Source organism: Diachasma alloeum, unplaced genomic scaffold, assembly GCF_001412515.2.
Source record: "Diachasma alloeum isolate Michigan unplaced genomic scaffold, Dall2.0 Dall_scaffold_00302, whole genome shotgun sequence".
NCBI classification, from domain to species: Eukaryota; Metazoa; Arthropoda; class Insecta; order Hymenoptera; family Braconidae; genus Diachasma; species Diachasma alloeum.
Genome location: NW_021680441.1, coordinates 1,060,788 through 1,075,887, shown reverse-complemented (window position 1 = coordinate 1,075,887; position 15,100 = coordinate 1,060,788). Strand labels below are relative to the sequence as shown.

The 15,100-nt window shown below is 40.1% G+C and overlaps 1 protein-coding gene across 2 annotated transcripts in view; it reads right to left on the bottom strand.

Moving 5' to 3' along the window:
• LOC107039633 (helicase domino) overlaps positions 1 to 15,100 on the bottom strand; it is a 32,423-nt gene that overhangs the window by 3,815 nt on the left and 13,508 nt on the right. For both annotated transcript variants that reach the window (XM_015259351.2, XM_015259350.1), the window contains exons 7-14: positions 14,515 to 15,005; positions 13,349 to 13,535; positions 11,607 to 12,333; positions 8,532 to 10,291; positions 7,982 to 8,203; positions 2,441 to 2,476; positions 995 to 1,657; positions 360 to 653 (exon numbers count right to left, since the gene is read on the bottom strand). In XM_015259351.2, coding sequence (XP_015114837.1) covers positions 360 to 653; positions 995 to 1,657; positions 2,441 to 2,476; positions 7,982 to 8,203; positions 8,532 to 10,291; positions 11,607 to 12,333; positions 13,349 to 13,535; positions 14,515 to 15,005 — 4,380 coding nt within the window. The remainder of the gene's footprint in view (positions 1 to 359; positions 654 to 994; positions 1,658 to 2,440; positions 2,477 to 7,981; positions 8,204 to 8,531; positions 10,292 to 11,606; positions 12,334 to 13,348; positions 13,536 to 14,514; positions 15,006 to 15,100) is intronic.

The window sequence follows — 15,100 nt, the reverse complement described above, 5'->3', positions numbered from 1 at the left end:
GGGGGGGGGGGGGGGGGGGGCGAACTTGAAATGATGCTTGAGATGATGCAGATCATCTGAGAGATAGCTATGAAGAAAAAGAGATAGGGGGATTTAGTGAGAGATTTTTTTTGAGGGAAGATTTTGAGGACACGGAATGAGTTTTTTAGTTTGCCTGGACTTGATGATTTTTGGACTAGTCGTCAAAGCTTCATCAGCTTTCTCGTTCAAAGAATGAATGGGGATATTTCATAGTTATTGCTTCCGAATGGAAGGTCTGCAATCGCTTGGATGTTGTAAAAAAAATTCATGCAATTTTCTGTTTCGATTTGAAAATGATGATTGCAGGGAATAATGAAGTATGATTTGATGAAACTCACGGTATTGACATTGTTCTTCTGCTTCTCCTTAGCTATTCTTTCAGCTCGTCTAGTGGCAACGTCAATAGGTGCTAGTGGACTGTCATACTGCACTCCATTCTCAGCCAATACAGCTGCATGCTTGGGATTCCTCATCATGGGATTGACAACAGCTGGTTTTGTCACGGTTGTACGTTTATTGCCAATTGTCTTGATGGTATCGAAACGTTGACAGCACATCATCGTGAAGGAGTTGTTCTTATCTTGATTGTAAAGTTGACATGTACGCACAGGCCTGTTCGCTTTGACTTGTTGCTGATTTTTGGAGAAGGACAAGTAAATGAGAGGAACACGTAAATTATGTGTCAATCAAATTGAAAGTAATTGAGACAGTTCATGTTTTTTTTCGATCAATTTATGATTTTTTTCGTGATGAGTATAATTTTTTGTCTGAATACAGAGAATTATTTTTTATTTTGCAAATTTATTCTGTGGATTTTTTTTATTTCAATGAGAGCTATCCATTGACGTCTATTAAAATTCAACTTGTCGTAATTTCATTTACCCTAACAACTAAATTGCAGTCTATTCATACTATTTTAAAATGCAATTAGCCATAATTAAAAAGATATCGATATAAAAATAAATGTTCTTACTTCAGTGATTGGAGGAATTTTGTACATTCCCCCCTTCTGCTTCTTCTGCTTCTTGGGGGTGTTATCATACAGTAGTTTTCCCTCCTCTCGAGGTACGATAACCGTCTCATACCTAGTGCGACATTGCTTGGGGGATCGATAGATCCTAGAAGTGTTGTTCACGATGTCAGCGACGAGATCCCAATTTGGGGTGTGTCCAGGTGACAGAATGACGAGATTCAGGGGGAGTCCTTGGTAAACCTGGATCGCCTGGAGGAGTGCCCAGTCCTCGTGGACCATCCACTCCAGCACGTGATCCGTTTCAGTCGTGGGGCGTGAGAGAGAGGGTCTGGATCCTGGAAGTTGAATCGAGGGACGAGAGATGGTTCTGTACTTGTGGAGCTTCATGTCCCTTCGCATTTTTATGAGGGCTGGGGAGGGACGATCGAAGAGGGATCTGGGGGCGTAGACAGAGTCCTCTTTGTGACGGATTTTCGTCGGTCTGCGACCGTCTCGACCATCGCGATCCGCTGGGAGCTCCACTCGTGGCCTCTTCGGGTCCTTCTTGGTGTAGACTGGGGGCAACTGGGACTCGGGGATCGGGGTGTTCTCGTAGAGGAAGCCCAGGGAGTAGTCTATGTACACATCGTTGTCGGAGGTCGGAGGCGTCGGTGGACACCACATCTGGGGCAACAGAGAATTGAGGGGTGATTTTTTAAGTTGGAGACGTCGTTTTAGTTTTAGAATAATCTTAGGGTGATTTTATAGGGGAATCAGAAAGGCTGGACATTGAAAATCTTGGTAAAGGGGGTTCTAGGGGAAAATGTTGAACATGATTGTTGGGGAAAATTCATCAGCTACAAACAAGGTTCTTAATGTTAATGTTTTTTGCTAAAATCACTCGGTCATGTGATAATAGCTTAGTGGACCACCACATCTGGGGGAAGAGAATATTGAGGGGGGAATTTTTAACAGTTTTAGGATGATTTTAAAGGGGAATGAAAAAGACTGGACGCTGAAAATCTTGTTAAAGGGGAGTTTTAAGGATATCCAAGTACTTTGACTATTTTTATCTCCAGTGAAATGCTTTTCTTTTCATTTGAGCCCCATTTGACCCTAAGTTTCCGGATATTTTACAAAGATTTCATTATTTAAACTTTGCAGGTCTGAATTTGAATCTTGATATTGAACTGTTAGTGATACCTTGATAGTGATACCTCGTTTATCCACGAGGCTTAGCAATATTGACAATTGCAAAAAAAAAAAACATCTTTTTCAATTAGTTTTCCTAAAATCGACTGAAATTAATAACATTTGTATGAAAATTGTCGTGAAATACTCATCTTTTTAAGAATGTATTAAAACTGAAAAAATTGAGGAATTGATGGAAAAATGGTCCTGCATAAAAATTGCGTGAGAATCATCTTCAAAAAACGAAAAATAGAATTATTTCATTCAAATACTTACAGGCATTTGCTCCATAGTGTTATCCGACAGCCACACCTGCAATATTTCCAAAATAAAACATCACCGATTAGCATCTCCCTTTCCACCAAAAAATAATCTCATTTCAATATTCTCATTGTGGAGTACAGCGGAGTGACCAGGTTTCTGACTTACCTATGAATGCACCATCTGCCATGACTTAATCAACCCCCCAAAAAAACTTCTTGCCCTCTCGATCAATAGCAAAAATAAATCAACACTAATGAAACCCAAAAGTTGATTCAGTAAAGTTCCCACCAAATAGCTTTTTCTGGAAATATTATTAATGATCTTCTCTGTCAATTCACTGAACCGAAGGTTCAATGAACAAAAAATTATGTAATTAATGTTTAAGGCTGTTTGTCTATCCCCAATTGCAAAAAATGAAAATCGTTCTAGTGTATTTAAAATTGATTAGGGGAAATTGAAAGAATTGATGGTTTCCCTGACATAAAAAATTCCCGATTTTTATCAGTTTTTTAATACAGATTTCATAATTCGTTCATTATTTCCTATAAAAATGCATCAGCATTTTGTTGCAGGAGACCGGAGCAAAATGAAACCCCAGGAAAAATAACTTTAAAGGTTTTCTAAAATTTGTTTTTAGTTGAGGGTCGAATGGCCCTCAAGGACCTCTGGAGTTGAGAATCAAATCAGTAGCGAAGTGGTAAAACGGTACAAGTCAATGTTGACTATTGAGCAGTTTTCAATGCATATCTCGGAATCTAAGGGAGATAGCAAAATTTTTATTATAACCTTTTTTGTAGAGCCGATTGAGAGCTACAACAAATGTAATTACGAAAATTGTGCTATCTCCCATAGATTCGGAAATATTCCTCAAAAACTCAACTGGGAGATAAGTCGACTCAAACAGTTTTACCTCTTTGCTACTGAAATTCACCTCAACCCCCTAAGGTGAATTTCAATATGCCCACTCTCCGGCCGTCAAAGCGGAATGCCAGCTTCTTCTCGACAGCAAAGAAAGCTCGCCAAAAACAAACTTCTTCTCTTTCTATACGTTCAAAAATTTTCCAAAAACTCCCCTAAACCAAGGAACAAGGAATATCGTGAATTCAAAGGCTCATTTTCTCAGAAATTCTGGTGACTTCGCTCTCCCCACATACCCCTCCCTCCAAAAATTTCTCAACATGTGCCTGCTTATATCCTGGGAGTCTCCAAGTTTGGAATGGCAAAGGCAAGTGTTTTGGTGCCATGTGATAATCAAAATTTCAAAAAAAAAGTCCACATCTCAAACCCGAAAATTATTTCCTGAATCAATAAATTTGGGCGGTCATGACGGCCTTGCCACACCAAACATCAACAGAAAAAAAAATCAAATTTATCATGTCAGACCTCCAAAACATAAACAAGCACACTGATCAAAATTCATCTACAATTTTTTTGCTCTGAATATATATATTTTTTAAATTTCTTTTTGACACCAAAACGGAAGTGAACCTTTGAACCACTTGGAAACGCACCAAGAAATAAGAGAACACACATCGAAAAAAATTGTTTCATCATCTCATTTATTTATCAATATTTCATCTCGAAAACGTGGTACTCGCGTGGTATCTTTCGTTTGTTCATTTTTCAATAAAAAAAAAATAATCACACAAATTAACGATCAAACATCCGTATTTTACAATAATAATGGGTCAATGAGTCAATTACATACATCCGCTTTATACTAATTAATAACGCAATTATGATATTATTTCGTCTTCCTCACGACGAGGAACATAAAAATATGGAGGAAATTTTTTTTTCGAAAAAAAAAAAAAAAATGAAACAAATTCTCGAAAAATATAACAATGGCCTTTAGCGTAATTAGCTATGGCATTCATTACTGTCACATTTTTTTTGTTTCTTTCTCATTAAAAATCTAAACCTATTATAATACAGTCATAAATCTCTTATATCACGAATTATAAATTATCGCAGTACTCGATTCAACCGTCACTCATTCACTCGCTCATTTTGTTCCTCTTCGTTATACAAAAAATCTTATCGTTAGGACCCCTAGTCACTAATTAATTGAGAAATAAAATAATTAAGAGGACATGGTAATGAAAAATAGTACGATTTTTTTTACGTTTATGAAAGCTTTTCGAGGTATTTGGGGAGGGGTGGGAGTAATATTTACAGTTATGACGACGAAATTAGACATTAATGTTGGGGGTGGGTGAGAGGAATTATTTGTACACTTTTTACAACGGTTTTTTGAAGTTTTAGGGAAGTTAGTTGACCCGAGGGGGGGAGGGGCTGAGAGAAGGGAATTATTTTTGAGTGAATGAAGAAATTGAAGTCATGAAGGATTCATCATTTATTAAATAGATGAGGAGAGGAGTAATTTTTTGATGAAGTTCAACTATCTCTGTCGTGAGTAGGTGAAAGCGAAAATGCTAAGAGACATTCATGTAGACAATTTCATCGACTACAAAAAAACTCTCTTGACTTTTTTTCCTAAAACCACTCGTTTGCGAGGTAAATCAATAATTAACGAATATTGAAATCGATTCATTAGTTTTAGACTTGGCTGTTCAATTTTTATTTCTGTTTAGAAATAATCCTTCTGGGGGTTTGAAAGGGCTAATTCCATCGCAACGATGGCATTATGAATTTCAAGATGAAGAAATGAAAGTATTCTCAGTGAAAAGAAAATAAGGAATTCAATGAAACAGTTCATATTTCAACTCTCACTGAATAAATATCCTTTCTATCAACTTCGTGGGATGAATCGTTATTCAACAATCTAAATTCTGATTTCAAAACCCAAAAATGAAACCCAACCCCTCGCCTTTCTCCAAAAACATTCGAGGCAAAGCGAAAGATGAAGAGAATTATTTCGTATTCGAATTGTTGAGACGAATGTCAATTTCATGTTTACGTTTTGTTGAATATCTCGAGATCTGTCAGATATACAAAAATTGTCATTCAGGCCTTTTTTGTGGAGAAAAACAAGAACTTCAAAAAATATCTGAATGAAAAATCCACTATTTCCACTAGATTCGAAGATATTAAGTAAAAATTGACTGCGAAACGAAATCGCGTCGTTTGAAGCAAGACCAATCACCTAAATTTTGAAATCAGTTTTTCCTGAATATCTTCAAATCTACCAGGGATACGAAAACTTTGATTAAGACCCTCATTATATCGCAAGACTAGAGCTGCAAAAAAGCTCTCGACAAAAATTTCGCTATTTCTCTTATATTCAGAGATATTCAGCAAAACCTGATCGTTAAATGAAATCAACGAAGAAAAGAAACTAAACTTCACCATCACTTTTTCCAAAATATCTCCAAATCCAGCAGAGATACGAAAACCATCATCCAGACCTTCTACCTCAAACCAAGACTTGCAAAAAAGGTTCTATCAAAAATCCCCCCCCATCACCCTTAAATTCCAAGATATCCCCCAAAAACGAATTAACCACTCATTCTCACCCCAAGAAACCTCACCAAACTCCATTTCCCGAACATCTGCCTATTTTTCCAGCCCTTTTTACACCACTCATCACCCCAAATCCCCCTTCTCCCCCGCCCCCACCCCTTACAAATGATTAACCTTCTCCCCCCCGGGCTGATGCCTCCCCTTCTTGACCCCGAGCCCCAAATCCTCATCATCCATGATATCCACCAGCTGCACCTCACTGTTCTTAATCCCCGGATATCTAATCAACTCTCTATCCCTCCTCCTCAGGCTCTTCCTAGCCCTGACCTCCTCGACCTCTTGTCCCTCCTCCTCATCATCCATCAACCCCTGCCCCAACTCGAACTCCCCATCCCTCCTCCTGTCATCCTGCCTCCTGGTCTTGTACCCAAACCTCGAGTGCTTATCAAAACTCATGATACTCATAGCCACGACCTTAGCAGTTCTCTGTGGCTTCTCATTGGCCTCAACTCCCTCACCCATGGCATTACCATTGGAATCAGTATCAGAAGTGTCTCTACCCTCCACAGACGATTTCCTGGGGACCTTGACCCTCCTGAATTCGTCAACACTTCTATTTCTACTTTTATCCTCAGGCATTGGTGTGTCTGGACGTTTCTTGTGAGCCAGAAACGTTGAATTCTCCTGGGGCTTCTTCACATCACTCAACTTCACCGAAGACCTCCTGCTGGGAGGAGTGAGAAATCCATTATCCAAGACCTTGGCATTCGCCGATGACCTGGTAATCCTCGACGTCCCCACAATTGTCTTAATAATATTGATATCAGATTCCGATATCTCGAGGACATCAGGAGCACCTGTAACCTTACCCCCGCCCCTCCTCGTCTTTTTCTCCTCCAGGGGAGGATCTGTCAGCCTTGATCTACGTGTCAGCACCCCCGAGGGCTTCGGTTTAATCTCTGAAGACGTTGATGATTCAGATCTCTCGGAATTCTCATCAGAGTCTTTAATTTCATTCGTCTCCTGGTCTTTTACCTCGTCAACATCAGACGTTTTGTTATCAACGACATCAGGAATACTATCGTCTACCTCAGGCTCACGACTCTTCACGAACTCAACGTCGTTCGCAGAGTCTGTCTGACTCGATGGTGACGTTGGTACATTGATGTCCAGGTTCTCAGTGTCCTCACGTGTCAAATCAACAACTGAATTGGCCTTGGATAACTGTGCCCTCATGGATCTCGTCAGTGGGGCTGGTGAGACAGACGTCACCGAGTCATCATCATCATTTGATTTTTTAACGTGATTCTGGCGTTTACTGAAGCGTGACGAACGTCTGAAGGAATCAGACTTGTGGTTCTCCTCTGGGATCTGGGGTATATCATCGGTCTGACTCGATAACGATTTCTCATCCTCATTATTATCATTAATTTTTTCAGATGACTTGGGGACAGCCTCTGGCGCTTCAAGAGTATCCGGGGTCTTGGGGGCATCGTCCAAGAGTTTTGAATGTTTTTCAGACGCTTTCGGGGAATTATCGACGAGAAAGTCTGATTTTTTCTTCACTACTTTCAATTTTAGAATTAATCTGTCGTTATAACTCTTGTCATCATCATCAGTATCACTTAAACGATCGGAATTATCAACTGAATTGCCTAGATCATCTGTTTTTTCCGATATTATGCTTTCGCCATTTGTCAAATCGTCGTCAATGCTGTCGTTATCCTCGATTTTCGATTTCTGTCGGGGCGAGGGGGTGGGAATTTTCAGACGCGAACGATTTCTGTGGGGGCGTTTTGAGGGGGGCAGAATGGGTGATACGTCGAGGGTCCAGAGGTTGATCTTGACGTCACCCCGGGATCTGGTGCGTGGGGAGTTGAGATCTAGACGATTTTTGTGGGCGACAGAACCTCGGGGACGACCTACCGAGCGTTTCTGAATGCGTGCAGCAAGAGGTAGCTCTGGGGAGGATGGAGTCGAGTCCTCGGACTCGGACTCGGAGGAGCTCGAGGACTCGGGGGATGAGGCGGAGCTAGTGGAACTTGTGCTGTCGCGGTGGCGAAGGGAACGACGCAGGGGGAGATTTGGGCGTTTATTTTTTAGGCGTTTTGAATTGTTTGGGGTATTGACCTGATTTTGCGAGTCCTCACGGCTGAAGGTGAGGGGCTTCTCGTCGTCGTCTGCCAGGCGCATTCGACGCTCCTCCTCCTCGCGGAGGGCACGCAGGCGGTCCAGCTCCCATTCGCGTTTTTGTTGCTCAAGTTCGCGCTCCGCTGCGGCGAGCTGAGCTGCCGAGAAGGCGCCCTCTGAGAGCTCCACGAAACGCATTGCGTAGCGCTCCACTGGGGTCAGCTGAAAGGCAAGAAAATTGATTAATTTATCCGATGATTTCGCTTATTTATTTCAATTTCTCATTCCACAGCCATAATAAATTCCATAGAACCAAATCCCCACACTCCAAACATAAAAATTTCTCATCCTCAGAAGACTCCTCAAAACCCCCCGAGAACGTTAAGTAATTAAATAAACAATAATTACAATGATAACAAATAAAGAACAACTGAATTGCTATAAACGCATCAAACGGAAAAAGTAAATAAACAAAACAAAAGAAGACAAAATAAATAACAATCTTTTGTACCTTTGGAAAACTAAATTGCTTTGAATAATAATAATTCACCTGTGAAACCAGATTCTGCACCTCCAACTCAGCTTTACTGATCTGTGGCTCCTCCTTCTCGCCGTCCTCCAGGGGAATATTCTCATCAAACTCAGCAAGATCAGCGACAGCCTCAGCCTTGGCAGTCCTAGCAGCCTGAACATCGAGATCCTCCTCAACAGCAGCAAGAGCACTCTCCAACGCCCCCATGGCACTCTTCTCCTCGACGACTCCCTCTCTAACCCCCCTCTCCCTCTCCCTATGCTGCTCCAACACCTCTGCCATCCTGACACTGGCATCACCCTCGTTATCCACCTCAAACAGATCCTGGATGGTGGAACTCTTGAAGTAAGCAGTAGTGAAATTGCCCCCCTCAATAGCCAGATCACCCAGCAATCTCTTCTGATTGGCCTTTTTCAGAATATTCTCCTCCACAGTCTTCTCACTAACGAGCCTGTAAATATGAACATCCCTTGTCTGTCCAATTCTGTGACACCTGTCCTGAGCTTGTGCATCCATCGTTGGATTCCAATCGCTATCGTAAAAAATAACAGTATCAGCACCAGTGAGATTGACACCAACGCCCCCAGACCTCGTAGACAGAATGAAACAGAATATCCTCTTGTCGTTGTTAAACCTCTCCATGAGTATCTGTCTCTGATCTACCCTGGTGGCTCCATCTAGCCTCAAATAAATATGCCCATGATAATTGAGAAATGCCTCCAGTACATCCAGCATCCTCGTCATCTGTGTGAATATGAGCACTCGATGGCCCCCACTCTTCAGCTGTCTCAACAACCTGTCGAGACTCTGAAGCTTTCCACAGTCGTACTGAATCAACCTGGGGTCTGGGAACTGGGTGCTCATGGCTCTGGCAATGGGATGAAGTATCTTTACTTTATTACTCAATCCTCTGTCCAAGACGTTCTCCAGCCTCTTCTGGGCCCAGAGTTTGTGAGGAGGTGGATGGGACACGTGGAACTTGGGGAGTGGGGCATTGACAGCTGGTACGTACACCACGAACCTCTCGAAGACGACTTTAAGCTCTTCGACAATCTGCTCTGTTGACTTAATGGCCTCAGCTAGAGCCTCTGTCGAGGTGAAGTAGTCCTTTCGTCGTTTGGGGAGCTTCTTCGAGGTGCACTGGAGCCATCCGTTGTGCCAACGACACCTCGAGGAGGGTTTTTCAATTCTCAGGGCTGTGAAGAGATCCTCACCATAGAGTGGACATGCTGCACAGCGTCTCTCGTTTATTGTGGATATCGTGTGGAGTTTTGAGGCTCGTCTGTGCGAGCGATCGGTGTCAAGGTCTTGGAGGTGAAATTCTGACTTTGGGGGCTCCTTGGAGGGCCTCTTTGAGGACTCCTTGGAGGTCCTGGTGACGATTTCACAGCGAATTGGGGGCTGAGGGGGTGTGACGTTCAGAGGGGGAACCCTCATCACTGGGCGACCACCCACTGATGTCACAACTTGGGAGAGATTTGTCAGCTTTGGGGAGAGAACTGTCAGGCGTTGACCACTGGAGGTAACCATTGGAAAGGACATGGTCGTTGTGTTCTGGGTGTTGGAGGTGATTATGAGGTGACGACCGGTGGAGGTTTGCACGAGCTGGGCGAAACTGGGGACTGCTATCCTCTGGAGGGAGTCACCTTGCTTCACGGTTACGGTTTGAGTGGCTAGACGGGGGAGACCGTCTCGGAGGTTTGTATTGCTCATGGTTATTCGTTGGGGAGTCGTCGTGGCTGATGACGCTGGGGGGTGCGGCAGACCGACTGGTATTGCTGGAAGATTCAAGAAGAATTCGTGAGATAGGAAAATTTTCATGAAAAAAGAGTTTTTGAAAAGTGAATCAGGGTTTTTTTTTCTGGGGGTGAAGGGGTGGATAAAGTTTTAGGGGATATTCTGGTGTATCTTTAGGGGTGAAAAAGGTATTTATTGAGAAAGGGTAAAATGATTCAAGTGGAGCCAACTCTTAGCTGAGTCCTCAAGGAATATCTCCGAATCCAAGGGAGATGGCGAAATTATCGTTGTAACCTTCTCTGTACAGCAAGTTGAGAGCTACAAAAAAGATTATAATGAAAATTTTGATATCTGCCGTAGGCTCCGAGATATTCATTGAAAACTGAACGATAGTCCAAATTGATTGAAACCGTTTTACAGCTCCGCTGCTGAAATGAAAACTTAACATCAGTTTTTGGGAGATATCTTGGGAACTAGTGGCAATAGCAAGATTTTTATAAAAATCACTTGTGCAGCTTTTTTTTTGGTCTATAAGAAAGTTTCTCATAAAAATTTTGATATTTCCTTCAGATTTGGAGATATTCAGCAAAAACTGAACTGCATTAAGAATAGAAGGAATTCTATTCTGTTCTAGTTGCAGTTTTTCATGAATATCTTCAAATCTAGTGAAGATGGCGAAAATATGGTGAAAAACTTTTGTAGTTTTCCTTTTTCTCTACAAAAAAAGGTCGAGACGAAAATTTAGCTAAATTTTTAGATTTGAAGATATTCGGCAAAAATTGATTCTGCAGTGGAATTAATTCTTTTCATTTAGGAATTCCCAAATTTCGATTCCCAGGGGATTTTATGCAGGAGTGTCTTCTCGATTCTGGAATGCACATTTGATGAAGCCTAATGTACAAGCTGGTACGAGGATATTTGATCTAGCACCATTGCAAAGGCAGATTATACCGTGACGAGTATAAACACCGATCGATGGTGCATTCTTACATTATAAACTCTTAATTATCTCCATAACGATCGATTCTAGGGGAAAATAGCATCAGACCTTATTCCAAGCTCACCGCATTTCCTACAAAAAATATTTTCCCACATTTTCTTCTAAAACTACAACTACAGAGGAGATAAACCCCATTAACCAAAAATTCAATTCATCAATCCGTCCATTTCAAGTGAGTTTACATCTTTTCCTCAGAAAAATGCGGCATAAAATAAAAAAATAAAAAAACTGACAATCGATTATCTCAATAAAAACAGACATCTGTATTTCCACTTGCCAATTCTGTTCACAAGAAAAATTCTCCCAATCGAAAATTGAATTAAAATCAAACTGAATCGTCGATAAACTGATTTTACCTTTAACAGTCCCAGCATGCTGCACCAGTTGCACAGAATAGCCTTGCAGTTGTTGTCCACTGGCGACCTTGAGGGTGACTCCCTGCCCAGGACTAGCCTGATTATTTCCCCCCTTGACCAACGGTGAAGTTCCAACTTTAGGATTAGGCAGAATTCCCGCAAAATTTCTCAACTTAGTCTGTGAATTTTGTGGAGTAATGGGAGGTGCTTTTGCCTGATTAGAAAGTCTAACATTGATTTTTATTTTTCCAGAGGGACAACGGGGTGGTGGTGGTGGTTGGCTGTCAATTTCCTCGATTAATTTACGTGGAGTATGAAGTTTTCTCACTCTGTGTGCTACAAAAGCAGTCAACGTCACCTCCAGATCGACTAGACGTAGATTTAAGCAGCTGAGGTCAATGTGCTTGAAGGGATCGTAGTCCAGGGCTTGCCAGGCTAACGATGACGTCACAAACTCAATGCCCTCCATTTGGAATGGAGAAACTGTGGGTCGAACTTCAAATAAATTTGGGTGATTGCAGACCTTTCGCAGTTGCATAAGAACATTTATGACACTGAGGAGATTTCCACTGGCTAGTGTCTCTTTCGTTTTTGCTCGTGACATGAAGTCGTCGTAGAGAAACCTCTGGCGTTTTGATAGTCTACACATTACCACGTGCTCGTACTTCTTTGGGAGCTGCTTCTCCACTTCGGATTTTAATCGGCGAAGGAGGAAGGGACGAAGTACCTTTAACAGAAAATAGGGTTTTTTGTTCAGATATTTTCTGAGGGGAATCTGATTTTTTGGGGATTGGGGAGAGAGTTTCTTTTAATTGACGGTTTTTAATTGAATTACAATAGTTTTGGGTGTTTTTTATGATCTTTGAAATTAAAATTTTATTAGACAATTTCGTAAGAGATTTCCTAAAATGAAAAAAAAAAATCTGTCATATTCCTCTAAAATTTACAACAATTTTACGTTTAACAAACTTTCATTTCGTAGAAATTCCAATTCAAAAGTCTATCCTATTCTCCACATCTTGTTCATTATTTAATCCTCTTGATAATGAATAACTTTACAAGTCAAAATGTCAACAGGGATTTTTTGTACAGAAAAAATTTGAGTTTTGCTAAATAGTCGTCTGACGATAAATAAACTTGGAATCCAATTTTTACTCCGATGGTGAGTTCCATTGCCTCTTAATGGGATTATTTCATATTCAATGAGCTTCAATTTCATAGAAATCACGTTTCAATGGGAAATTTCATTTTTTAGATCTTTCTGATCATCAAATTATTTCGATAATAAGTCAGTCTGGATGAGAATATCAGAAGACACTTTTTGGGGAGAATTTCCTCAGCTTCAAAAAATATATCTTAACATTCTGCAATAAAATAAATCAATATGTAACCAATCCATCAAGTTTCATTAATTCCACGTAAATAAATAACAAAACGAATGTAATGAGATCATCAAAACTATTGGTAATTTCAATACAATTGAGAATTTTAATTTCTGGTTTGTCTTCCAAAATATGGAATAAACAACAATGTTTTGACACAATCATTTGTTAATGATAAAATATTGTGATGTATCTCCAGACAGGATTCGCATGCCGCAAAAAATTCCACTTAATACAACACACGAGTTTTAATGGAGAAAATTTAATATCTCGCTGATAAATAATAAAACGATTGAAAGCATTGAGATTCCTTCATCGTGGTCGGCAGCGAGAAATTACTGTACCAAAATAAATACAAACCTTGTGGAGACGACGGATGATTTTTTCGTTGTACTCGCTGTTGCCCTCGATCATTCCAGTCACTGGATTGCTGAACCACTCTTTGAATTCTCGGTGAGATTGGAATACATTTGGCATTAGGAAGTGCATCAGTGACCAGAGCTCCATGAGATTGTTCTGAAGGGGAGTACCAGTGAGCAACAACCGCCTGTAATCATCGAAAAATCAATCAATTAGTTAATTCATCATCTCGAGCTGCTTTAACCCTGAGAATAATTTTTTTTTATTATTTAGGGAAAAATCTCAGACAAATGCCTCATTAACAGCACAAAATAGGTTCGAGTTGAATGGATCTCGTTCCTTCAGAAACGGTAAATTGTCATCACTGATTTTAACATTTAAAACTTTTTTTTTTCCGACGGCGGTGGCTGTGTGGTTAGAGTGTGAGATTGGCATGCGAGAGACCCGGGTTCGATTCCCGGCTGGGGGGGGGAGGGGCAAAATTTGTGAAAAATGAGGTTTTCTCTTGTCCTTCGTCGAATGCGGTACAGGGGGGGTTGGAAGGGAACAAATCGTAAAGACCCGAAAGGGTATACGAGAAGAAAAATTTATTACTATTTTTTTTAGCCAATTAAAATGAATTATTTTGAATTACAAATGAGATTTGATTTAAAAAAATGAAAATTACAAGTGAAAAACAAGAAAATTTATAAAAATTTGTCNGGGGGGGTTGGGAGGGAACAAATCGTAAAGACCCGAAAGGGTATACGAGAAGAAAAATTTATTACTATTTTTTTTAGCCAATTAAAATGAATTATTTTGAATTACAAATGAGATTTGATTTAAAAAAATGAAAATTACAAGTGAAAAACAAGAAAATTTATAAAAATTTGTCGATGTATAATTATCTAGACTAAATATGTAATCAATTATTATAGAATTAACAAATTTGTTTATGTACTTTATTAATTGAAAATAATTTTTGATTGATGAAAAAACTCAATAAAATAGAGAATAGAATGAAAATAATTTTTTAAACACAAAAAAAATAAAAAATTTGTTGTTAAAAAAATACCATAATAATTTAAACTATTACAATTCACTTCTCAGCATTTTTCATAAAATTTCAATTGATTCAAAACAATAAAAAGCTATTTAAACATAAAATTGATTAAAATTAGATTTACCTCTGAGTTTGAAAATTTAGGAGCAACTGCCACCTCTGAGACTTGAAATTCTTGATGTTCTGTGCCTCATCGAGTATCAAATACTTCCACTTTTTCCTCCTGAAGCTCTGATGGTCCTGAATAACGAGTTTGTAAGATGTGATACAGATGTGAAAAGCATTTGGTTTCGTCCAGCCTGTCCTCTTCGCTTTCCTCTCCTTTTGCGTTCCATAATACGTGAGAATTTTGAAGCCTGGACACCACTTCTTGCACTCCATCTCCCAGTTCAACATGACTGATGTGGGAACGATGATCAGGTGGGGCCCCCAGTTGCCTTTCTCACAGGCTAGGTGAGCTAGCAGGGCTATCGTTTGGATAGTTTTACCCAGACCCATCTCGTCAGCGAGTATTCCGTTTAATTTACGCTCATGCATTGTCACCAACCAATCGAGGCCAATGTGCTGGTATTCACGGAGGGAGTGTTTTAGGAGGAATGGAATCTTTGTAACGACCTGTAATTGCAGAAAGACAAAAATGAAAATTTTTTTTTCAAAACTAAATTGTGAGACTTGATTGTCACAATTTGTTAAATCTGAAATGGGGGGGG